Source organism: Chiloscyllium plagiosum, chromosome 5 (assembly GCF_004010195.1).
Source record: "Chiloscyllium plagiosum isolate BGI_BamShark_2017 chromosome 5, ASM401019v2, whole genome shotgun sequence".
Lineage (NCBI taxonomy): Eukaryota > Metazoa > Chordata > Chondrichthyes > Orectolobiformes > Hemiscylliidae > Chiloscyllium > Chiloscyllium plagiosum.
Window position 1 is genome coordinate 121959849 of NC_057714.1, and position 26566 is coordinate 121986414.

General features: G+C 42.2%; 1 protein-coding gene across 1 annotated transcript in view; it reads right to left on the reverse strand.

Moving 5' to 3' along the window:
* Positions 1–22706, reverse strand: part of cyhr1 (cysteine/histidine-rich 1) — a 125764-nt gene extending 103058 nt beyond the window's left edge. The window contains exon 1 of the mRNA XM_043690960.1: positions 22014–22706. Coding sequence (XP_043546895.1) covers positions 22014–22406 — 393 coding nt within the window. The 5' untranslated portion in view covers positions 22407–22706. The remainder of the gene's footprint in view (positions 1–22013) is intronic.
* Between the last annotated feature and the right edge of the window lie 3860 nt (positions 22707–26566).

Below are 26566 nucleotides of genomic sequence, written 5' to 3' on the forward strand. Positions count from 1 at the left end.
ATGAGAGGTATGGACAAGGTGGATAGCAAGAAGCTTTATCCCCCCCCCCCGAATGGAGTACTCAAATACTAGGGGTTACGAGTTCAAGGTGAGGGGGGAAACATTTAAAGGAGATATGCGTGGAAAGTTCTTTACACAGAGAGTGGAACACATTGGCAGCGGTGGTGGTAGTGGCAGGCATGATAGTGTCATTTAAGGATGTATCTAGACAAATACATGAATGGGCAGGGAGCAGAGGCAGGTTTAGATAGAGGATCTGGATCGGTGCAGGCTTGGAGGGCCGATGGGAGTGTTCTTGTGCTGTAATTTTCTTTGTTCTTTTTTCAAGAATGACCTTCTTCGATATATTTTAAATACACTGAATGACTTGGCGTCCAGATGCCTCCTGTGGTAATAAACTCCGCAGTGATCACCCTCTGGGTGGTGAAGAAATTCTTCATCTCAGTTCTAAAGGGTTATCTCTTTGTTACGAGACTGCGACCTCGGGGCCCAGTCTCTCCTACTAGTGGGAAAATCTTCTCCATGTTCACTCTATTCAGGCCTTTGTTTTCTCTAAGTTTCAATGAGATCACTCCTTATCCTTCTAAACTCCATCAAGTACTGATCCAATTATAATGCTTTTAATTCTGATTCCCCCTCACAAACTGAAGGGTAAATTTTACCATATTATGATCACTGACCCCTAGTCGTTCCTTTACCTTAAGCTCTCTAGTCAGGTATGCCTCATTACATATCAAATTGAGAATTGCAGGTTCCCTTGTGGGCTCTACTAAAAAAACCATTTCACGGACATTCCGCAAATTTGTTTTCTTGGAATCTGCTACCAATCTGATTTTCACAGTCCTTCTATTGAATTCTCCCACGATTATTCACAATTGTTGTTATAGTGCCTTTCTTATATGCCCTTTCCAGCTCCCAATTATTTCCTTCAACACATCTTGACCACACCTAGAAGGCATGTGCATAACTTCCATTAGGTTCTTTGCTTCTGCAGGTCCTCAACTATACCCACACAGAATCTATTCCTTACAACCCTATGTCACATCTGGCTATTGATCTAATTTAATTTCTTACTGACAAGGCAACCCTGCCTCCTCTGCCCATTTGCCTGTCTTTTTGATTGGACAAGTATCCTTGGATATTTAGTTCTCAGCCCTGATCCCTTGCAACCACATTTTTGATGCCCACATCTTACCCATCAATTTCAATCTACAAGCACATTTACTGTATTTCATAAACTGTATGCATTTAAGTATAGCACCTTCAATCATGCATTGACTGCCCCATTTCTTATAGTTATCCCCTTACCTGCTGTGCCTGACCCTTTCCATATTCTGTCCTAACACTTATTCCGGAAATGTTAATAACCTCAGAGTCCTTCTTTGCTATCTTTTTCCTATAATTTTCCCTGCCAATGAACCTCACCCCTACTGTTTAGTTTAAAGCCATAATGCAGCCTGAAGTATGCAATTCACCAGGACTCTAATCCCAGCATGATTCAGGTGAAACCTGCCTTATTGGAACAGCTCCCTCTTTTCCCAGTACTGGTGATAACATCCCATGAATTCAAACCCATTCCTCCCACACCAATCTTTGAGCCAGGTGTTTAGCTCTTATAATTTTGCTAACCCTGTGCCAATTAACTTGCAGCTCTGGTAGTACCGTGGAAACTACCAACTTTTTGATTCTGCTTTTTAATTTAGCCCCAAGCTCCTTACATTCCCTCAGCAGACCTCTTACCTATAGCATTGGTACCTACATGGACCACGACAAACTGGATATTTCATTTGCCATTCGAAGTTCCTCAGCAGCCCAGATGAGATACCCTGAACCCAGGCAACTCGGGACAGGCAATAAATCTTGGCCACCATGTGAATAAAAAAAAATGGTAGAGCATGCATGATTGGCCTACTCTTGTTCCTATTTCTTATGGATCCTCCTCACCAATCTGTCACAATTGCATTTGTTCATACAACGATGGACAGAGTGACAATTGAACGGTTTCACCTCCACATTGAGAATACTAGCCAACATGTGGCATGGCAGTGTGTACTAAAGTGGAATAACTTTGAATAAATTGAGCAACCCAAGATTAAGCATCCTTCATGTGCTGAGAGCCATCAGTAGCAACAGAATCATACAGCATCACAATCTGTAATCTCCAACTCTACCATTTCCATCATGTTAAGGAAATTAACACTGGTTCAATGAAGAGTGCAGCAGTAGCACTGGGCATACAGAGAGAGAGAAAAAAAGTGTCAACCTCAAGTTAAAATACAGGGCTACTTGGGATATCAAAACAGCATAAATAGGAAGTAATGGACAGAGCCAAGCAATTCCATAACAAATAGATCAGATCAAAGAATGGGTTCAAATCCCACCTCAAATGATAAAACTAAATTTATTCATTAAATTCAATATAAATTCAGATTATACAAGGCTGACTCCACAAAGGTGACCATGAAATCATCAATTGTGTTCACTTATGGTGGTTAGGATAGGAAATCTGTCATTTTCACCTGACTGGGCCTTGGAAGCAACATTGGCAGGCATAAAGGAATAAAACTAAAAGTTAACACCAGAATTCCCTCTTACATATGAATGTACACAACAAACTACACAGGTTCCAGAACACAACACTCGCCATCGTGAAAGCAGTTTAAGACGGGTGACAAATACTAGCCTTGCCAGTAATTTTCACATTCCTAGAATGAATAATTTAAAAATCGCTAGCAAATATCAAAGTAAATGATTAACTACATAATAAATAGCCAAAGTACAAGGTGATTTTTATTCAGGAAGACGTCAAAAATAGATTAAAAGTACCTCGTTCTGAGAAATGGCTGATAAGCTCAGAGAAAGCAACGTGAACAAATCCCAAAATTTATTATCTGCGACCATGGGCAGACAGATTGAAGATAACCGGCAAAAATATCAGAGACAAGAGAATGAGAACATTTGTTCTAAACCATCCAAGTTTGATCTGGAATGCACTATTTGAAAAAAAGTGATGGAAGCAGATTCAATAATGCCATTCAAAAGGGAGACCAAGATCTTTGTCAAGGATTAGTTATTAAGGAGCAACAAGACAAAAGAGCAAGAGGTAGAAAGGCAGAGATTTAGGGAGACTATTCCAGATGAACATTACGCTCCCAAAGGAGAGTTGATGGAAATTTAGGATGTACAAAAGGCCAAACTAAGACAGCAGACATCTTTAGAATTAGGTGTGGGTTAGGCTATAGAGAGAAATATACAAATAGATTAGAATTATGAATTTGATGCACAGTCTAACTGGAATTCAATAAAGATGAGCCAGCATATGGGAACAAGTGAACAAGATTTTGTACAAGTTAGGATATGAGGTGAATATTTCTGGACAAGCATGAGCTGACAAATTAGTAAAAAATGGAAAGTGGACAGAGATCACTGGGACTGTGCAAAAATTACAATTAGAAACAGCCAATAAAGGCGAGACGGGGGTCATGAAATAGGACACTAATATCAATGCTTGATTAAAAATTATGGTTGTAGAAGTTCAAGACACAGGTAACATTTTGGTAGAATGAAGGCAGCAAGCAAAATGAAACAATTTTATAAAGGATGCAATCAGAGCTCAGGATTGTTGAATCTTATTGAGGTAAAGCAATGAATGGAATAAAAAAGGTTAACCCTAAAGGCATTATTTTAAAGATGGAGATAAGTTTAAACTGGTTCTGGCCTGGTTTCAGGCAATATTTCTGCACATTATGAATAATGACGAGAATGGTCTTCCAAGTATAGTGTAGTGTCAAAGTTCAAGTAATTAAACGATGTAACAGTGTAGCTGCAGTTGCTTTGGAAACATTAACAGAATGTCTGCCCCATCAGCAGAGCTACTTTTCAGTATAACGACTAGAATTTGTAATAAGAAAAAATATTCAAAGAATTCCTATTACTGTGAAGGAAAATGCATTGTATTATGTAATATGAGATGCACATTTCTGTATGATTTTTTAAACATCTAAGTATGGGGGAAGAGGGTGAAAAGAGACAGAGATAACAAGAGTTCAAACAATTCAAATGCCATATTCTAACTCCTTGTTGCAATGTTTTAAAAAAAAAAGAGCTCCACTAGCCTAAAAAAAATCACAATGGGAAATGCAATGTAAACTAGGTATTACATTACATATAACATCCAAAGTGTAAAATTAAAGAACAAGGGGATCTGAAAATATCGCCAGATCTGTCTGGAGCAGGAAATCCTTGGTACAATATCATGAGAATGATATTAAGGTCATAAAAAAGAAAACATTTTAGACAGAAAACAATATTTCACTTGTGTAATTTTCTGATAATCTTCTCTGCAGAGACTAAACTGCAGGAAGTTTTGAACGTGTGCGCAATATTGTGTGGCCCATGACAGCAGTTCTTCACCCCAACATGAATAGATCCTAATATTCTTGGAATACTGAAGAGACACATCTGTGATGGCCACACAATTCCAATTCTGAAACAGACATCAGGGCACCAACTTACAAATATCCATATAACAGACTGTAAAGGTAAATTACTTTAGCGAGCTTTGAGAAGATTTGTAGCTCAGGTTGAGGTCCTGAATGTAGGTTTGCTCGCTGAGCTGGAACCTTCATGTTCAGACATTTCGACACCATACTAGGTAACATCTTCAAAGAGCCTCTAGACAAAGCATTGATGATGATTCCTGCTTTCGAATTAATTGGTTTGGGTTGGTGAGGTCATTTCCTGTTCTTTTTTTCCAAGTGGTGTTAAATCTGGTCCAAGTCAATGTGTTGTTGATAGAGTTCCAGTTGGAATGCCATGCTTCTCGAATTCTCATGCGTGTCTCTGTTTGACTTCTTCTAGGATGGATGTGTTGTCCCAGTCAAAATGGTGCCCTTCCTCATATGTATGTAAGGATACTAGTGATTGTGTGGCTAGTTGATGTTCATGTATCCCGGTGGCTAGTTTTCTGACTGTTTGTCCGACGTAGTGTTTGTTACAGTCCTTGCATGGTATTTTGTAAATGACATTATGTTTGCTTGTTGTCTGTATAGGGCCTTTCAACTTCATTAGCTGCTGTTTTATTGTGGTGGTGGGGTTTGTGGGCTACCATGATGCCAAGGGGTCCGAGTAGTCTGGCAGTCATTTCCAAAATGTCTTTGATGTAGGGGAGAGTGGCGAGAGACACATCCATCGTAGAACAAGCCAAACAGAGACAGGCACAAGAATTCCTAGAAGCATGGCATTCCAACTGGAACCGCATCAACAAACACAATGACCTGGACCCGATTTGCCCCACCTTCAGAGAAAAAGAACAGGAAATGACACCACAAACCCAAAGAAACCCAAACATATAAATAGAAAGCAGGAATCGTCAGCAATGCTTCGTCTGGAGGCACACTGAAGATGTTACTTAATATGGTGATAAAACGTCTGAACATGTGAACATGAACCTTCCAGCTCAGCGAGCAAACCTAAATCCAGTTAGTTACTTTATTTTGTGACATCTTTTAGCATTAGAAACATTGGTTACATCAAACTACAATTGCTGACTGGAAACAATACAGAAAGACTCTACGTAAACAGAATCAGTCTTGTTCAATAAACTTGCGCAGTAGATACTACACATTTTAGAGTGCACAGAGAAAGGCCCTTCTGTCCATTGAGTATGCGCCTGCCAAAAACCACCACCTAACTACTCTAACCTCACTTCCCACTACTTGGCTCATAGCCTTTTATGTTTTGGCACTGCAAGTGCATATCTAAATTTTTTAAAGAGTTTCTGTGTCTACCCTTAGAGGCAATGAGGCTCCAGATTCCCACCAACCTTTAGAAGATAGACTTTATCTCTCATCTCTTCCAAATTTCCTGATAAATGTCAATTTATAGAATCCCTAGTGTGGAAACAGGCCTTTCCACCCAACAAGTCCGCGGCACGGTGGCACAGTGGTTAGCACTGCTGCCTCACAGCGCCAGAGACCCGGGTTCAATTCCCGCCTCGGGCGACTGACTGTGTGGAGTTTGCACGTTCTCCCCGTGTCTGCGTGGGTTTCCTTCGGGTTCTCCGGTTTCCTCCCACAGTCCAAAAATGTGCAGGTTAGGTGAATTGGCCACACTAAATTGCCCGTAGTGTTAGGTAAGGGGTAAATGCAGGGGTATGGGTGGGTTGCGCTTCGGCGGGGCGGTGTGGACTTGTTGGGCCAAAGGGCCTGTTTCCACACTGTAAGTAATCTAATCTAATCTAATCTAATAAATCTACCTAACAGTAATCCACCCAGACCCATTCCCCCCATCCTATATTTACCCCTGACTAATGCACCATTCCTACACATCCCTGAACACTATGGGCAATTTAGTATAGCCAACTCACCTAATATGTACATCTTTGGACTGTAGGAGGAAACTGGAGCACCTGGAGGAAACCCATGCAGACATGGAGAATGTGCAATTTCCACAGTCACCCAAGGCTGGAATCGAACCCGGGTCCCTGGCGTTGCGAGGCAGCAGTGCTAACTGCTGAGCCACCTTACCATCCCGATCAATGTCCCAAGACACTGAACTCTCCACCAAGGGGAAAACATATTCCCATCTATGTCTCTCAAATTTTGACATCTCAAATCAGGACTCCTCTCGGTCTCCTCTACTCTAAGGACAGTCCTAGTCTATCCAATCTCTCTTCATAATTAAATGTCTCCAACTTGGGTAACATCGCAGTAACGCTCCTCTGCCCCCTCTCCTTTGCTATCACACCCCAGAATTGCATATCCTACTTTAACAGTATCACATATCCTCCAGCTCTGCAGTCTTTAAACCTCAAATTACAGCCCACATTTCTGATGAAGGGCTTATGCCCAAAACATCAATTCTCCTGCTCCTCAGACGCTGCCTGACCTATGCTTTTCCAGCACTACACTTTTCGACTCTGATCTCCAGCCCTCACTTTCTCCTAATCTTTAAAAGTCGTATTCCAATGCACATCGCAAAAAGGTAATGGAACTAAACTTGTCGTGTTATGAGGAAAGGTAAAATACTGTACTTAAGTCAAAGAACCACAATGGCGATATGCTTAGCAGATAAAACAGGACCCATGAAATAACTCCTTTACAATGTTTTCGCAACCTCCGGCAAGATGCTCAGGATATACCAGGCTGTGTACCAAGTGAATGCACTACTGGCAATGGTCTACATGTGAAACATCACCAACTGACTCGCTTGTGCGCAACCAATTCTTAAATATATAGAGATAGGAGCTCCAGTGTTTCCCATATCATTAAACTGAAAAAGAAACAACAATGGCACTGATGTAAGTACTGTAAAAACTCCTGTTCTTATCCCCTATCCTACCCTATTTATTTAGTTCAAACAAGAATCTGACTCACTTTGCTCATAATAAGTATTCATCTTGTCTACTTTGTTAGTATAATTTGAACTACTGTGGTCAGTGGAACTTGTATCAAATTGGCAGCAATAATTTCTACTGATCATCTGGTATAAAGTTGAATAAACCTAGATAGGTGCACACACCAAACGAAAGTCTTTCCAGTGTGCAGTTACCCTGCCAGGGGCCTACATTAAGGGACAGCAGGTCACAAAGTATTTGCTGCTGTCATTCACAATGAAAGCCTGTAACCTTGGACACCCACTGCATTCCAACCAGTCTGAGAATAGTCACTATCAAACATCACCCAGGGCTAAGTGCCAGGAGAGCTCTCAGTTATTGTGGACAAAGCCTGCAACAGTGAAGAGAGAGTTGAAGTGTTAACGCAAATGGATTGCCTATTAGTGAGTGACCACAAATAAAACAAGCTCAAGCACAGGTATGGTTCATTATGCAGCACATCGAACAGCTGGGTCAGCAGTAAGATGGCTTGCATGTCTAAGAATGCAGAATTAATCCCACTGTTAGCTGGATTGTTACATCCAAGAAATAATTCAAAATGAACTCAAAGTCTGGAACTATAAGCCAAATTATGACAATAGAATCATTATTGATAATCACCAAAAGCCCACCTGGTTTACTAATTATCTTTAAGGAAGGAAAACAGCCAACTTGAGCACCTTCTCCCACATCCTCACCCCCACTCGCCAGCCCCGTCATTACATGGGTTGATACAATCCCATTATAAACTACTAAAAGTCCCATTAGCAGCCATTTATTCAAGGCTGAACTTTACTCACTGCTTTGTCCATGTGTTTTCCTCTCTCTCCACCTCATTTACTCCTTACTCCATTCCACCTTCTGCATAAATACCAACCCTTTCCTAGTTACCATCAGTTCTGAAGAAGGGTCACCAAACTTGAAACATTAACTTTGCTTTGTCTCCAGAAATGTTACTAGTTCTAATGAGCTTTTCCAGCAATTTTTGTTTTTGTTTCTGATTTTCAGAATCTGTGGTTCTTTCCGTGGCCTACTCCTGTTCCGAATGACACACTCAGTTTGGGCTCTACGAAAGTTACTCAGCTCCAGAACTCACTAAAGCTTGGGTTCAAACATGGACATAAGAACTGAATTTCAGTTCCTCAGGTCAGTATCCTAACCCTAAGCATCTTCAGCTACTTCAATCAATACCAATGTAACAAGCCCACAGTAGACACCATTTTCCTAGCCCTGAACTCATCTGTGGAACACCTGGATAACGAGGACACCTACTCATCAACCACTGCTCCATTATCTCCTCCAACTGTTCACAAAACTTTAAGACCTAGGTCTCAGCTCCACTCTCCAACTGGATCCTCAGCTTCCGGACCCATAGATTGCAATCAATCAGTGAAGATAGACAACTGCACCTTTTCCATGATAACCCTCAACACTGGAGTCACCCCAATAATGCATTCTCACCCCTCTACTGTACTACAAGTTTGCTGATGACAGCATAGTGGTAGGATGGATATCAAAACAACAGTAAGTCAGAATACAGAAAGGAGATAGAGGCCTTGATATCATGATGCAATGATAACATCAGCTCTCTCAATGTCGGCAAGACAATTGACTTCTGAAGGAAAGGAAAACATCCTCACCTAAAACAACAGAGCAGAGGTCAAGGGGGTCGAGTGTGTCAAGTTCTTAGGACTGACGATAACCAACCTACCCTGGACTTCCCATATAGATGCAATGGTCAAGGCTGCAAAATAAAGCCTCTTCTTCCTCAGGTGGCTTAGGAAATTTGGCATGTCCATAAGGACCCTCACCAACTTTGATGAATACACCACAGAAAACATACTACCCAGGTGCATAACAGTCTAGTACTGCAACGGCTCTACCCAGGACCTTAAGAAACTACAGAAGGCTGCTTGTACAGCCCAGACCATTATGGAAGCCAACCTCCCATTACATGGACTCCATTTAAAAGGCTCGCTGCACAGAAAGGCAAAGACCCCTCCCACCCCAGTAATGCTTTCCTACAACTTCTGCCAAGAGGCAGAAAATACAGAAACATGAACACATGCACTAGATTCAAGACAGCCTCTTCCCTGAATTATTAGACTGATGAACGGACACTAACTTCAATTAATATTAGTCTTGTTAATGTTGATCCTGCTTTGCGTACCTCCTGTGCAGTGTAACCTGTATACCTCACTATCTAAGCACACTATAATCTACCTGCATTACTCAAAGTTTTTCACTGTACTTAGGTACATGATAATAAATCAAATCAAATAACCATCACTCCATCACAAGGTCGAAAGTGGGAATTCTCGATGACAGCACACATTCCTAAAAACTTGAGCACAACAGTCCATATGCAACAAGACCTGGACAATAATCATGACTAAGCTGATAACCAGCAAACAATGCTATTGCCAAACAAGTTCCAGGCAACAACAATTTCCAACAAAAGAATCTAACTATTGGACTTCAGCATTCAATGGGGTTACAATCACTGAATTCTCCAGTGTCAACGCCCTGGGGTGGTCGACATTGACCAGAACCGAAACTGGACTGGCCAAATGAATACTGTGGCTAAGAGCAGGTGAAAGGCTGCAATAACAACTCCTGACTGCCCCTAAAAGCCACAAGTCAAGGGTGTGATGAACTATTGCCCGCTTGCCTGTGAGAATGTATATCGGGTATAAGCAGGCAGGGGAAGAGTTAAGTTTTGAGTTTTGTGAATCAAGAGGTTCAGCTGAGCATGACTCAGATAAGAACTTGAAGTTTACAATGGGGTGCTGGAGGCAAGGGCAATGGGTTAACAAGGTGGAAAAGCATTCACCATGTAAAGCCATTTAACAACATTAAAAAGCATTCAGTACGTATGGTCAGTTTAACAAGGTGAAAAGTATTCAATATGTGAAGCCAGTTAAGGTTAAGAACATCCGTTGTGTAACAGCAGATAGCTTAATTTTTACTGTTGATGCTCACATTGTAATGGTCACCCAATTAGTATGTACGTTGCCTTATCTAGATGCTCCTCCCTGTAAAATAACTATATAATTAATCAAGAAACTGTTATTCCAGATAAGACCGGGAACGCATGTCCCACGGGCATTCTCTTTCCCTCCAGGGCCCGGAATAAAGATGGAGGTAAAACGATACTGTGTCTCTGAGCGTTTTGCTTCGACTAAGCGAGGAAATGGGACGACAAAGATGAATGCAACTCTAGAAACACTCCAGAAGCCAGTCACCATTCAGGACAAAGCAGCTCACTTGATTTCACTATATCAACAAACATTCACTCCCCTCACTAATGATGCATAACAGTATCTAACACCTACACTACAAGATGCAAGGAATGGAGGGATATGGGCCAAGTGCAGGCAGAAGGGATTAATTTAATTTAGCATCATGTTTGGCACAGCATTGTGGGCTGAAGGGCCCATTCCTGATCTGTATTAATCTAAGAAACACTGCAGAAATTCACTAAGGTCCTTAGTACCTTTCAAACCCATACCCTCTCCCACCTAAAAAGGTAAAGACCAGCAGGCACATGAAAATCAATGAGATTCAAACAGGTGACAAAACATTTAGTCCAAGAATTGGATGTTAAAAGGCATTTCTCAGAGTGGTGTCAAGTGAAAAGGAGCAAACATGTGGGAAAGTATTTAAGACAGCTTCTGTGCTTCAACGAGAATGAAGAGTGACAGAAAAAGAGAAGTTACCGAACATTAGACTGATCGTAACATTTGACGGTTACTATTTTAAATGTTTTCTATGGTCTGAATGCAGAGAAAGTTGACAGCTCTGCATTATTGATTATATCATTCTCAGAAGGAGTACTGATGGCTCAGCATTGGTTTTTATTGAAATTCTATCCTCTGGATAGAATCAGACGACAAAATAAATTCCTGCTCCTCTAGACCTGAATGCCAGTTTGAGCATTCAATCCAACTCCTAGAGTTTCGTGGCTAAGGGTTTGAAGCTGTTGCAGCAGCATGCAACATGTCTGTTGATCTTTATTCCATAAAAAGTAGAGTACAGCCAGCAGTAACTATAACAACAATCTTCAGAGCTTTCATTTCCTCGGGCTGTTTAAGGTGCCACTGCCATGTGCAATTCACTTGCCTATGAGTTGCATTATGTGATGAATCGTTCTCTAACTATGTAACAGTAATGATCTGGTTTCCAAGTAAAAGGAAATTATTAGCTTAGTAAATGAAATGTTGCAGAGACTGGGCCAAGAATCTTGTGGATAACACAAGGGTTATTGGACAGTAATAGGGTTGCTAAATTTGGAGAGGAGGGAAAAGAAAATCAGTCAACATTCCCCATTTGGCATTAACAATTCCTGCTAAAAACTAACACTCGTGTTGCTGCTCAAAATTGAAAAACCTGCCAGCCATTGGTTTTGAGGCTTGAACAAAGAACATTACAGCACAGGAACAGGCCCTTCGGCCCTTCAAGCCTGCACCGATGCAGACCTCCTCTATCTACACCTGCCACCTATTTTCTAAGGATCTCTCTGCTCCCGAACCATTCATGTATCTGTTGAGATACATCCTAAGTGATTTTATCATTCCTACCCTTACCGCCTCTGCTGAGGATGCTTTCCAGGCACCCACAACCCTCTGCATGAAGAACTTTCCACACATTATCCCCTCCCCCCAAACTCTTCCCCTCTCACTTTGAACTCGTGACCCCTAGTAATTGAGTCCTTCATTCTGGGAAAAAGCTTCTTGTTATCCACCCTGTTTACACCTCATGATTTTGTAGGCCTCAATTAGGTCCCTGTCAACCTCCTCCTTTCTAATGAAAATAATCCTAATCTACTCAACCTCTCCTCATAGCTAGCACCCTCCATACCAGGCAACATCCTGGGTGAACCTCCTCTGCACCCTACCAAAAGGACGTGGATGCTTTGGAGAGTGTAGCAACCAGAACTGTACGCTTGAGCATAACACAATCTGAACTATCAAAATATCGTTGGCAGAGTTCAGGTTGTCTAAGTAATTGTACCAAGTCATTATAACCTCTAATTTGAAATGATAACCTGGGCAAAATTGATAGTAACTTGAATATCTGGAGGTGGTGTTGTCATAGTAATGTTAGTGGATGAGAAAACCAGAGGCTCAGGCCAATGCTGAGGGGACATGGATTTAAATCCCATTACAGCAACAGGCGGAATTTAAATCCAATTCATAAAATCTGCATTTAAAAGAAAAACTATTGATTCACTAATGCTCATGAAGGAAGGGAACCTGACATCTATCTAGTCTAGCATGACTCCAGACTAACAGCAATGTATATGACTCTTAACTGCCTTCTGAAATAGCCAAGCAAGCCACCCAGTTCAAGGACAATCAGGAATAGACAACAAATGCTGATTTCAAATTAATATTCATGATAAAAGACAAAAAAAAATTAAATTGCTGTGGGGTCTGGAGTCAGATGTAGACCAGGGAAGAATGGCAGTTTCCTTCCCTAAAGGACATTAAAGGAACTAGATGGTTCTTCCACGCACCCCCTCCAGCCCCAACAATCAACAATGGATTCATGGTCCTCACAATTTCTTCATTCCAGATTCTTATTGAATTCAAATTGCAATATCTGCTCTGGCAGGATTCAAACTCTCTTTCCCAGGATATTACTTGGGTCTCTAGATTAACAGTCCAATCGTAACACTACTCTGCTGTCGCCTGCCCAAAACGTCAACTCTCCTGCTCTTCTGATGCTGCTTGACTTGCTGTCATTTTCATCAACACTGACTTTCCAGCATCTGCAGTCCTCACTATCTCCATTTGCTGAATATAACAAACTACAAACCAACCGACTCCCATCGCTACCTAGATTACAACCCTCCCACCCTGCCCCCTGTAAAAACGCCATTCCATATTCCCAATTCCTTCGCCGCATCTGCTCCCAGGAGATTCCACTACCGAACAACCCGAATGGCCGCCTCCTTCAAAGACCGCAATTTCCCCTCAGATGTGGTCAACGATGCTCTCCACTGCATCCCCACCAACCTCCGGATACATCGTATCATCCTCCATCATTTCCGCCACCTCCAAACAGACCCCACCACCAGGGATATATTTCCCTCCCCACCCCTATCAGCGTTCCGGAGAGACCACTCCCTCGTCAGGTCCACACCCCCCCAACAACCAAACCTCCACTCCCGGCACCTTTCCCTGCAACCGCAAAAAGTGCAAAACTTGCGCCCACACCTCCCCCCTCATCTCCCTCCAAGGCCCCAATGGAACCTTCCATATCCGTGACAAATTCACCTGCACCTCCACACACATTTACTGTATCCGTTGCACCCGATGTGGTCTCCTCTACATTGGGCAGACAGGCCGCCTACTTGCGGAACGTTTCAGGGAACACCTCTGGGACACCCGCACCAACCAACCCAACCGTCCCGTGGCTGAACACTTTAAATCCCCTTCCCACTCCGCCAAGGACATGCAGGTTCTTGGCCTCCTCCATCGCCAGACCCTGACCACACGATGCCTGGAGGAAGAGCACCTCATCTTCTGCCTAGGAACCCTCCAACCGCATGGGATGAATGTTGAACCTTTTATCTCAGCCCGCCTGGCACACCAGCCTCATTTCTGAAGAAGGGCTTATGCCCGAAACGTCGATTCTCCTGCTCCTCAGATGCTGCCTGGCCTGCTGTGTTTTTCCAGCACCACATTTTTCAACTCTGATCTCCAGCATCTGCAGTCCTCACTTTCTGTTGTTTTGTTCACCAACTCCACTTCTAGATTTATCTTAGGTTTACCCAAATCATAGAAGTCGTGGAATAAAAGAAAGCTCATCTGCTAAAGGTTTGCCTCTTCATTTCCTATCATTACCACTTTTGAATAAATGCACAATCACTGCGATGCCACAAACACTGGTGACATCCTCAAAAAAAATCTAACACCTTTACATATTATGGCAGAACAAAAAGCCCAATATGCAAAAATAAAAACACCTTTACTCACAAAGGAATTCATTGCCTGCTAGATGCAAATTGCATCGAAAACATTTGAATTTGTAACTGTTTCAGCAATCATTACTCCAGTTTTCCTTCTAATCTAATTACTGGAAAGAAAAAGTGGAGGGAGGAAGAGAGAAGAACCTCAATTTGAACAAAGCAGAGGCAGCACTCAAACAATGAGCTGATCTCTACATTTGAATGGAATGTTACATGAACAGTTGCTGCTACAGTATTCTGAAATAAAGAAACAGCTGTTCAAAATATTGGCCTATGTTCAAAATATAATGCAAGACAATTGCGAAGATCTGGTGCAGAGGTGAGCTCATGAAAGCAGATTACAGGGGTGACAGCATTATGGCCACTTGTCCTACTTAATTATTAACATCGTGCTCCAGGTCACACTTTAATTCCCAGTTCAACAAAGTGTCAAATTTAAAATTCACGTCCACTATTCAAATTTCTTCATGGCCTCACCTCTAACCTCCTTGAGCCCAAAAACTAAGAACTTGCCACTTCACCAAATTTGGGCCTCATTGACAGTCATAGAAATGTACAGCGTGGAAACAGACCCTGCTGTCCAACTTATCCATGCCAACCAGATAGCCCAAATTAATTTAGTCCCATTTGCTAGCATTTGGCCCATATCCCTCTACACCCTAACTATTCATAGACCCCATGCTGATGCCTTTTACATGTTGGCATTGTACCAGCCTCCGCCATTTCCTCATTCCATACACACCGCCCTCTGCATGAAAAGTTACCCCTTAGGACCCTTCTAAATCTTTCCCCTCTCACCTTAAATCTATGCCCTCTAGGTTGGGCCTCCCCTACCCTTGGGAAAAGACCTTGGATAGTCACCCTAATCATAGCCATCATGATTTTATAACATCTATAAGGTCATCCCTCAGCCTCCGATGCCATAGGGAAATTAGCCCCAGTCTGTTCAGCCTCTCCCTATAGCTCAAATCACCACCTCCACCCACACCTTGGCAACATCCTTGCAAATCTTTTCTGAACCCTTTCAAGTTTCACAACATCTTTCCGATAGCAGGTAAGCCAGAACTGAACACAGTATTCCAGAAGTGGCCTAACCAATATCCTGTTCAGCCACAAAAAGAGCTCCCAACTCCTATACTCAATGCTTTGACCAATAAAGGCAAGCATATCAAATGTCTTCATCACTAGCTTGTCTACCTGTGACTCTACTTTCAAGGAACTATGAACCTGCAGTCCAAGGTCTTTTTGTTGGACAACATTCCCTAGGACTTCACCATTAAATGTGTACGCCCTGCCTGATTTGCCCTACCAAAATGCAGCACCTCAACTCACAGATGCTACCAGAATTGCTGTGTTTCCCCAGCAACTTTGCCTTTTGTTTCTGATCTCCAATACCTGCAGTTCATTGTTTTAGTCATTAATAGTTTCCTGGTTGCCAGTACTGAAACAAACTTTCACTTCCAGATCTAATTACTAGTTGAACATAAATTCCACAAGCAGCCATGATGGCATTTGAGTTTTTGTTCTCAGAAAATCTAAATCTCTAGGTTACTCATCCAGTGATAATATCACCAGATCACAATCTTCTGTTTAGTGATAACTTTGTCCTGAATATTTTCCTTTATTCACTCATGAGATGTAGTACTTCATCTCCCAGAAAAACCAAGTGCCATTTCACAAGGCAGTTAAGAGTAAACCACATTACTACGGATCAAGAGTGACTGGATAAGGATGAAAGACTTCCTTCCTTAAAAAGGTAATGAATGAACAAGATTGGGGATCTTATCAATTGTCATAAGCAGCGATAAGCTTTATATTCCAGACATATTAACTGATTCAAATTGCACCAGGGCTATAGCAACAACATGAAACTCCAGATGTCAAATCCAGTAACCATGCCAAAATGGCACCAACTCCCTACAATCTTTAAGTTTCCCAACACTGACTGGCCTATAGTTGCCAGTTGTATCCTTTTCCCTTTTATTACTTACTATTCCATTCAGCCCATTGGGTAGATTCTGCCATTTATTCAGATCGTAACTGTTTTGGTAAACACCAACTCCACTTTCCTACCATTTCCCCATAATCCTCAATTCCCTTACTGATTAAAAACCTATCTTAGCCTTGAATGTACTTAACAGCCCAGACTCAACAGCCCTTTGTAGTAACAAGTTCTACAGATTTATTGCCCTCTGGAGAAATTCCCATCTGTCCTAAACATGCTATCCTTTATTTGGAGGTTATTCCTTCTGGTCCTAGACTCATCCACAAGAGTAAACTTTTCCACATCCAGCCTGTCAAGTCTCCTCATAATCTTGTTTGTGACAATAAGGTTACCTCTAATTCTTCTAATAATCACAGGCCCAACTTATTCACTTCTCCTCATAAGACATTTTTATCCATACCTGATCTCAGACCAGAGTTGAAAAACACAGCAGGCCAGGCAGCATCCGAGGAGCAGGAGAATCGACGTTTCAGGCATAAGCCCTTCTTCAGGAAAAGCTTATTACTCATTGAACTTGGATGAAGAGATTCATGGATGAGGGCTTCCAAGTTGCTTTATTCTGCAGTTTTCTCCATTTAATATTCAGCTCTTCTCCTCCTGCCAAAGTGCACCTCATTTTCCCACATTATATGCCATCTGGCAAGTTTTTGCTCATTTGCTTAACCTGTCTATATCCCTCTGTAGATACTTCATGTCATCCTCACTACCTGCCTTCACATCAACTGTCGCTTCTGAAAACTTAGCAATAGTACGTTCACTTTACTTATCCAAGTAATTCATATACATCTTGTAAATAATTTTGGCCCCAGCACTGATCCCTGTGGCACACCATTAGTGACAAGTTGCCATCCTGAACCTGTCCCTTATTCCAACTGTATCTATTAGTTAGCCAATCCTCTATCCATGCTAATATAATGCCCCCAATAGTGTGCTCTTTGCTTATTATTTCGCGAGATGTGAATATCATTGGCGATGTCAACAACTCTTCCTAAACTGTCCTTGAAAATGTGGTGGTGAGCTGCTTCTTACAAATATGATGTGATCTGCAGCAATGTTCAGGAGAGTGTTCCAGGACTTTGGCCAATAACAAAGAAGCAATGCAATATATTTTGCAGTCAGAATGCTGTGTTCACACGTATCAGTTCTTGGTGGTTGAGTTCATGGCTTGGAGGTGCTTTTGAAGAGGCACCATTCAATCAAGACAGACTGATCAAGTCTGTGGCTACAATCTGTCAGTTTGACTTTTCTCCTCATTCTACATTCTTTCCACTCAAGTTTTCACTCTCAAACAGCCATGTAATGCCTCCTCTTATAGCTTCAGTCAACTATAATCATGTGAAGTTCCTTGGGATGATTTTCCACATTCCAAGTGCAATATAAACACAGATGTAGAAAGTAAATTGGCTAAACAAGTACTGGCATTTACATTTATGGGCTAGAATATATAAGGTGGAATCAGCTTTAGGCATACAAAGCCCTGGTTAATGACAAAGCATTGAGAGTTATGCTGGGCACCATGTTTTGGGACAGATATATTCTCTCTTCAGCCAATACAGCAAGGTCACCACAGTCGCAGAGGATCATAAAGCTGCTCTTTCATCACAGAGAGACGATTAGTGGTGGTTAACCTGAGAGTCATCATGCCTCAGGTGAGGGGAAGAGGTTGAGAAAGACTGTCCTTCATGGTAACATCAGCTGTTAAGGGAATTGAAGCAAAAGTGCATTGCAAACCAATCACCCAGCCAACTGAGCTAATCAGCTCCTGGAAAACAGTGTACATCTACCAAAATAGTATTGTTTTTCACAATGGTAGTGACTTAATCCAAAATTACAAAAAAAAATTAAGGGGTACAGATAATGATGAAGGGAAACTTACTTTTACTGGTTGGACAGTCAGAAGCAATGCTGCCCAACATTTTCGTAATGTGGCCTAATTTTTGTACTTTGCTAACTGGAGTGAAAATTCAGTGATTTGAAAGAGAGTAAAGGCCAGTTGGGAGAATAGTAGAATTAATTTCCACTGGAGTATAGGTACAAAACAAAAGCACAAAATAGCACAAAAAATGTTCTTTGTTTTGCAGGCCCCAATGGTGGCAGAGATTGGACCTCGAAGCTCACAGTTAATCCCAGGACTGTCAATTTGTTTCTGCTCCACAATCAATAATTGTATGACACCATAAGGCGTAGGAGCAGAAGTAGGCCATTTAGCCAATTGAATGTGCTCTGCCATTAACTGAGACCTTGGCTGATTTGACGATCCCCAACTCCACTTCCTTGTCTTTTGTGTGTAATCCTCGATTCCCTTAGTGATTTAAAAATCTATCTCACTGTGAATGTACTTAACAACCTAGCCTTGCCAGCCCCCTGTGGCAAAGAATTCTACTGATTCATTAACCTCTAAGAGAAGAAGTGCTTCCTCTCCTTAAATATGCAGCCTATTTTTTTTTAGATGTATAAAAACTGGCAGCATAGTGGCTCTTGTAGTGAGAGGGGAAAGATTTAAAAGGGATCTAAGGGGCAACTTTTTCACATAGCCTCGATTTATTTAGGATATCTGATCAGCGTGGATGAGAGTTGGACCTAAGGGTCTGTTTCCGTGCTGTACATCTCTATAGCTCTGAGATTATTGTTTCTATTTTTGGTAGAACAAAAGACAGCATATTGGTGGATAATTACAGTTAGTGCAAACAGCTAACCATAGAAAAAGATTTAACCTGTTAAACTCAATGGCCAAATTTCATTTAGAAAACCAAGTGAACGCAGGTGCTAGTAACATAGACAACATGACAAAATGTTTGATAGGAGGAGAAATGGGGAATGGTGGAGTCAAATGATTGCTGTTTGTCACCTCCACCATCGCCACAAAAAACAGGTTGAAAGGATTCTTAAAAAGATGGGCAAAGACATGGTGTGGCATAACACTTCAGACAGCACCAACTGTAAGATCATTTTCCAGTGGAAGAAAAAAAATGTTTCTTATTTCCAAAAGAACTGGGAAAGAGAAGAGGGGAGGAAATCAGATAAAAGTACAACTCAGAAAAAACACATTGTCTTAATTATTTTTAAAGTAAACAAAACTACTGACATCTGTCAGAGGTACACCTGAAAAATTTAGAGCAACAAAGGTAAGAATACACATGATTAGCAACTATATTTTGGGTTACATAAATCTTAGCCTGCCAGAGTTATTTTCTCAAATATTTTAAACTCTAAAAGAGTTTAATTAAATTGGGTGACTGCATGAAACTGTTCGCTGGTCAGACTTGAATCATCACCCTCAAGTGAGATAATGCCACTAATATCAATGAAGTGCTTTTTTTAAAAAAAAAAGCACAAGTTCTTGATTTATTTTCACAACTTACATGCACATTCACTGTCAAACTCTGACATCAGAAATTAAATTATACCATTAATTTTGTCTTACTATAATCCAACAAACAAATTAATAGCACACAATGAATACCAAGTCTGAATAAAAAGAAATTAAATTTAACCAAAAAAATTTAAAGTCAATATGAGAGATAACAAATGGGGGAAGGGCTGAAGGCAAGAAATGCAGCATCATCGAAGGTCCTCCTCCAGGGAGCGTACTTTACCAACCACAACTGCTAAATATAAACAAACACCGATATGATCCTTCAGTTTTAATGTAAACCATACTCCCCCATACAGTAGGTACCATTTATGTTAATAGATACAAGCCTTGAGCAAATCTCTAGAAAGCAAGCACTTCCCAATTTTTCAACGATATTACTATATTTGGTTTCATCAATCTCTGAAACATTTCACACAGAGAATGTCTTCCTAAGTGCAATGTGGAGGATATGTGTTTGCTTTTAATACAATAACAGTTATTTTCATTACCTTCTCCACTCCACCTCCTGTTTCCTGTGAATTCAGACAGGCACAACAGGCCTGCCTCCATTTCCATTACAATTTAACACTTTGAACACTTAAGATTGCCAGGAGGGGAAAAAGAAACAAAGCAAATGATAGAACTGGAGATGCATTTTTTCTGCTGAAATGATCAAATGGAACAGATTTTAAGATCTACATAATACATTCATTTTTAAACTAAAGATCTGTAGAAACTTACTAACTGCAATCTTGACGGTATGTGGCTTTGTTGAAATATAGCCAATGTGGAGAAGGGTTAATAATACGGCACGTAATGAAGTGTTTTGAATGTCTGATGCAGTGTTGCTTCAGAATTGCTGCAGTTAGGATCGAAATCAAGAGGTACTGATGAAGCGACCACCTCAGCAAACAAGAGCAAGCACTCTTAATTCACATTTCTTTCCCACTTATTTTGGGGATGTGGAATAATTTTTTTCGGTCTTGAAACCAGCCTTGCAATCTACTGGAACACATTTAAAAGTCTAACGCTTTGTGCCTGTGACATTGTTCACAGTCAAGGATAGATTCCCCATCACCACCAAGCCCCTGAATCAATATCTAATTAAGGAAACTGTGAACATCCATATAAGTAGAGAAACAGCAGCTGTATTTTAGTGGGCACTATGTAAATGTGATGTCTATTATGATGACTACTGTACACCCAATACACATTAGGAAACAGACATCTGCCTTTTCAGCAAATTCAGCTAAAACATGAATTATTATTTTGGATGAATAGGATGGTTGTGAACAAGTTACAAGATAGTACGATTTAAAAAGGTTTACAGCAAAGGTCGTAAAGCTTCAGAAACCCAGATTAAAATACTTGTTAATGGCTTCTCTCACCCACCAAAAGAATATATGGTTGAATGCAGTTGACACCTCTTACTTTTGTTTCGACCTTTATCATGCCTGGATCCAATATCATGACTGGCAGTGAAAGCGACATAAAACAGTAACACTAACATGTCTGCCTCCTCTGATGTCATGACCAGACTGCTTTCCACAACACTTCCAAGAAAAAAAATCAAACAACTCCAATTTGCCATGTATGAAGAATAGGAAATACACTAGAGAATTTTTTTTGGAAAAAAGATTTCCAGCATTCAGGCACTACCTTACATATGCACAATTCCATTTAAATGCTGGGTAGGTTGACTCTTTAGAAGATGACAATCGCAAAGGAGATGCCTGATTTGGTAGAAAGATTTAGGAGTACCCCAACTCCCCTCCCTCCACAGCCAAACTATCACTGGGCAAGACAAAACCCCAGGATCCAAATGACACTTCTATACACACATATACATAAAAATTCTAACCAATGATTGTATGTGACCACATTTTACATGTGATTACCTCAAATCACATTTATAAAACATAACCACATAGAGACTTACACAGGCTCTCGCACACAATATTGCCAATGACCTTCTACAGTGCTCTGTGAAGTGCTGCAAATCCCATGATGACAATATTTTATATCTAATACGTATTAAATAACATTGTATATTTTTAAAAAGAAATATATATATATATATATTATACACAATTGAATACCGTATCAGTCTAATCAGATGGTACAGCGTGTCCTCCTACATGGGTGAGGATGGGATTATAAAAAGGTGTATGGAGAATTAGATGATGATTTTAATAGAAATTACGTTTGTTTCAGGAATGGGAGTGATTGCGGCTCCAGGCTAATGGTGAGCCGCCTTGGCCCCCGGGTTTCCCCCTCAGCCCTGCCCAGCCCAGCCCGGTACCTGGTAGACTGAAGCTTTGGGAAGGTCCAGGCACACGGTACAGCACAGCACCGAGTACAGCCTCTCCTCCAGCTTGTGCTCCGCGCCGGCCTTGCCCCCCGCCGCCGCTCCACCGCCTGCGGCCGCCGAGCCCGAACCCGAGCCGGAGCCGGCCGCCGACTCGGCCTCCAGCCGGGCCCGCTTCTTGGAGCTCGGACCTTCCTCCAGCTCCGGGTGGTTGTTCAGCTCCTGGGCTCCGGCCGCCGCCGCCGCCGGGTGCAGGGGGTCGGAGGGGCCCGAGGAAGCAGCCGCCGCCGCTGCCGCCGCCATCATCATCGCCGCTGCCGCCGCTCCTCCACCTCCCGCCGCTGAAGAAGCCGCGGGCGCCGGCTCTCTCTCCTCCACCGCCGACATTTTTAATTTGTTTTCTCGTTCACCCGGTAACCGTCACCTCCCCCGTCCCGGACCCCGAAAATTATACCAAAAAAAAACAATAAACGCGACCGGCGACTATTTTCTCCTCTTCACAACTTTTGTTTCAAAAGTTAAGACTTTAATTATAAATGTATTTTAGAGATATTTGCTGAGGTAAACGATGCCTGTGTGTCGCCCCTCCTTCCGTCAGAAACCGGCCGCTGGCTCGATGAGAAAACCGCAGCCTCGCGCCGCCATCTTTGTTTTTCTTCTTCTTTTCGTCTCCTCCTTCTGTGACGCGCGCCCCCTCCAATCAGAGCGCGCCTTACTCCACCTGACCAATGGCGGCCGGCTTAGCGGGCCGTAGGGACCCACCCCCCGGAATGTCGCTCTCCGATTAGTCCGCATCGACCGCAATCTCTGATTGGTGGAGACGTACGCAGGCATTTCAGTGTCTCCGCCCCTTTCCATTCCCCCATTCATTTAACAGGAGAGGACCCTGTTTACTGTACACCGCAATGGGTGGTTAGGGTACAGTGGTAGTGTCCCATGTTCAGGAGGAAGGTGTTCCCATTCATTCAACAAGAGTGGGCTCAAATTACTATAATAGACTCTGGGGTTCCATGTTAGTGTCCCATGTTCAGGAGGAAGAGTGACTTTTAACTTTGTCCACCCCAATCCAACACTGGCACCTCCACATCATTGACTCAACAGGAGAGGGCTTAAATTACTATAATGGGTTCCAGGGATACAGTGGTAGTGCCCCATGTTCAGGAGGAATGTGGTCCCATTCATATAACAGGAGAGGACCCAATTTATTATAATGGTCTCTGAGGGTAAAACAGTAGTGTCCAATGTTGAGGAAGAAGGTGTTCCCATTTATTCAACAGAAGAGGACCTATTTACTACAGAGGTTTTGTGTGGCACAGTGATAGTGCTCCTACTTCTGAGCACTGAGGCCCAGGTTCAAATCCTACTGCTCCAGCCAAGTGTAATAACATCCTCAATCAATTTTTTTTAGTCAGAAGTCACATATCACCAGGTTATAGTCCAACAGGTTTATTTGAAATCACAAAGCTTTTGGAGCATAGCCCCTTCATCAGATGAAGTCATGAAAAAAAGGGTAGGAAAGAGAATTCAGATAAATAATCAGCCATGGATGGTGATAAAAGACAAGATTTGGAGCATCTCAACAGCCAATTACCTACTCCCATTCCTTTTTCTGATCTTCTTAATGCATGACAAGTTGTGTGTTTTCCAAACATTAACTTTATTTTCATGATTTAAAAGTGAATATTTAAGGATGGTCAGTTTTTTCTTTCTCACCTGGGCACATCTGACCCACAACAATTTATATGGCACTGTTAATATCATAAACCCTCTCATGAGATATCACAGGAGCAATTCATAAACAAAATTTGACATTGAGTCACTTAAGCAGAGACTAAAACAGAGACAGTATCCTGCAGATATCGGGAGTCTAACTAAAGGTCATCAACCTGTACTATTCACAGATTTTCACTCTCCAATGATACTGCCTGACCTGCAGAATACTCCTATCATTATTACTTTTTATTCCAGGATGATACCGGAACTTTTTAATTCATTCATGGGCCAGTATATATTGACCATCCCAATTTGTCTTTGAGAAGGTGGTGGTGAGCTGCCTTCTTGAACCTCTGCAGTCCATGTGCTTTGGTTTGACCCACAATGTCCTTAGGAAGGGAATTGCAGGACTTTGACCCAGTGACAGTGAACAGACTGAAATATATTTCCAAGTCAGGATGGTGAGTGGCTTGGAGGGGTACTTGCAGGTGATAGTGTTCCCATATATCTGCTGCCCCTGTCCTTCTAAATGGAAGTGCTTGTGGGTTTGGACGGTGCTAACAGCCCTTGGTCCATCTTGCAGATGGTACACACTGCTGTTACTGAGCATAGGTTATGGTGGTAGTGGATGCTTGTGGATGTGGTCCTGGATGATGTCAAACTTCTTGAGTGCTGCTGGAGCTGCACCTATTCAGCCAAGTGGGGAGTATTCCATCACACTCCTGAAGCGCACCTTGTAGTTAGTGGATAAGCTTTGATCAGTCAGGTGGTGAGCTGCAGGATTCCTAGCCTCTGATCTGCTCTTGTAGCTGCAGTGTATCAGTTCAGTTTCTGGTCAATGGTAAACCCCAAGATGTTCAAATGTTTGTGACCAAAAACAAGCTAAAAGTGCAAGATTGTTTTAACACAGGAGGGAAGTAAATCTGATGAACCTTCAGTGGGGGAGTGGTCTGGGGTGGGGAATCCATAGATTGAGGAGTGAAGGAAATCAGAAATGCCCAAGGGGTTGTGAGGCAGATTGAGCTCACAGAGTTAGGGGCGATGGCCATATCTAAACCATTAATTTAAATATTAAATTTTATATTTGAGGCATTGCCAGATCAAGAGCCAAAGTAGATCAGCAGGCACAGGGGTGAGGGGTGGAGGGTACTTAGAGTCCTAGAGCTGTACAGCAATGGGAACAGACCCTTCGGTCCAACTTGTCTATATCCTAAAATAATCATGTCCTATTTGCCAGCATTTGTTCCATATCCCCCTAAACCCTTCCCATTCATACCCTTCCTGATGAAATGTCGATTTCGCTGCTCCTTGGATGCTGCCTGAACTGCTATGCTCTTCCAGCACCACTAATCCAGAATCCTTCCTATTCAAATACCCATCCAGATGCCTTTTAAATGCTGGAATTGTACCAGCTTCCACCACTTCCTCTGGCAGCTCATTCCATATACGCACCACCTTCTGCATGTTGGAGTGAATCAGGCCAAACAGCAGCAGAGGCTTGAAAGTTGCATTTATGGAGAATGGGAGATGGTAGGTGAGCCAGGGCAGCAATGAGATTGCTGAGATGGGAGATATCAAGGGCATGGATGTTGGTTTCAGCAGATGGACCAAGATTGGAGCTGAGGATGGTGATGTGATGGAGATGGAAATACAGATAGTTGTGACAGAATGAATGCTGTGAGTTGTTAAATAACAACCTGAGTTGTTAAATACTTTATTTCCAATATCACTTTTGTACAATTAGCAGCAATTCCAACCATTCCAGCAATACGCATTATCAAACATATATCCACACAACAACCAAGTACAGATACTTTCTGTAATTGTTGTGGTTCTGTTCACCGAGCTGGGAATTTGTGTTGCAGACGTTTCGTCCCCTGTCTAGGTGACATCCTCAGTGCTTGGGAGCCTCCTGTGAAGCGCTTCTGTGTTGTTTCCTCTGCCATTTATAGTGGTTTGTCTCTGCCGCTTCCGGTTGTCAGTTCCAGCTGTCCGCTACAGTGGCCGATATATTGGGTCCAGGTCGATGTGTTTGTTGATAGAATCTGTGGATGAGTGCCATGCCTCTAGGAATTCCCTGGCTGTTCTCTGTTTGGCTTGTCCTATAATAGTGGCGTTGTCCTGGTCGAACTCACGTTGCCTGTCATCTGCATGATTTGCTACTAAGGATAGCTGGTCGTGTCGTTTCGTGGCTAGTTGGTGTTCATGGATACGGATCGTTAGCTGTCTTCCTGTTTGTCCTATATAGTGTTTTGTGCAGTCCTTGCATGGGATTTTGTACACTATGTTGGTTTTGCTCATGCTGGATATCGGGTCCTTTGTCCTGGTGAGTTGTTGTCTGAGGGTGGCTGTTGGTTTGTGTGCTGTTATGAGTCCTAGTGGTCGTAGTAGTCTGGCTGTCAGTTCATAAATGTTCTTGATGTATGGTAACGTGGCTAGTCCTTTGGGTTTTGGCATGTCCTCCTTCCGTTGTCTTTCCCTTAGGCATCTGTAGATGAAAAATTCCGTTTTTGGCAAATACATTGTAGAGGTGTTCTTCTTCCACTTTTTGCAGTTCTGGTGTGCTGCAGTGGGTTGTGGCCCTTTTGAACAGATGCAACTTCTTTTGTGTGTGTTGGGGTGGTTGCTTTCGTAGTTCAGGACTTGGTCTGTGTGTGTGGTTTTCCTGTGTACCTTTGTGGTGAATTCTCCGTTCGGTGTTCTCTGTGCCCTCACGTCTAGGAATGGGAGTTGGTTGTCCTTTTCTTCCTCTCTAGTGAATCGGATTCCTGGACAGGCCACTATAAATGCCGGAGGAAACACCACAGAAGCGCTTCACAGGAGGCTCCCAAGCA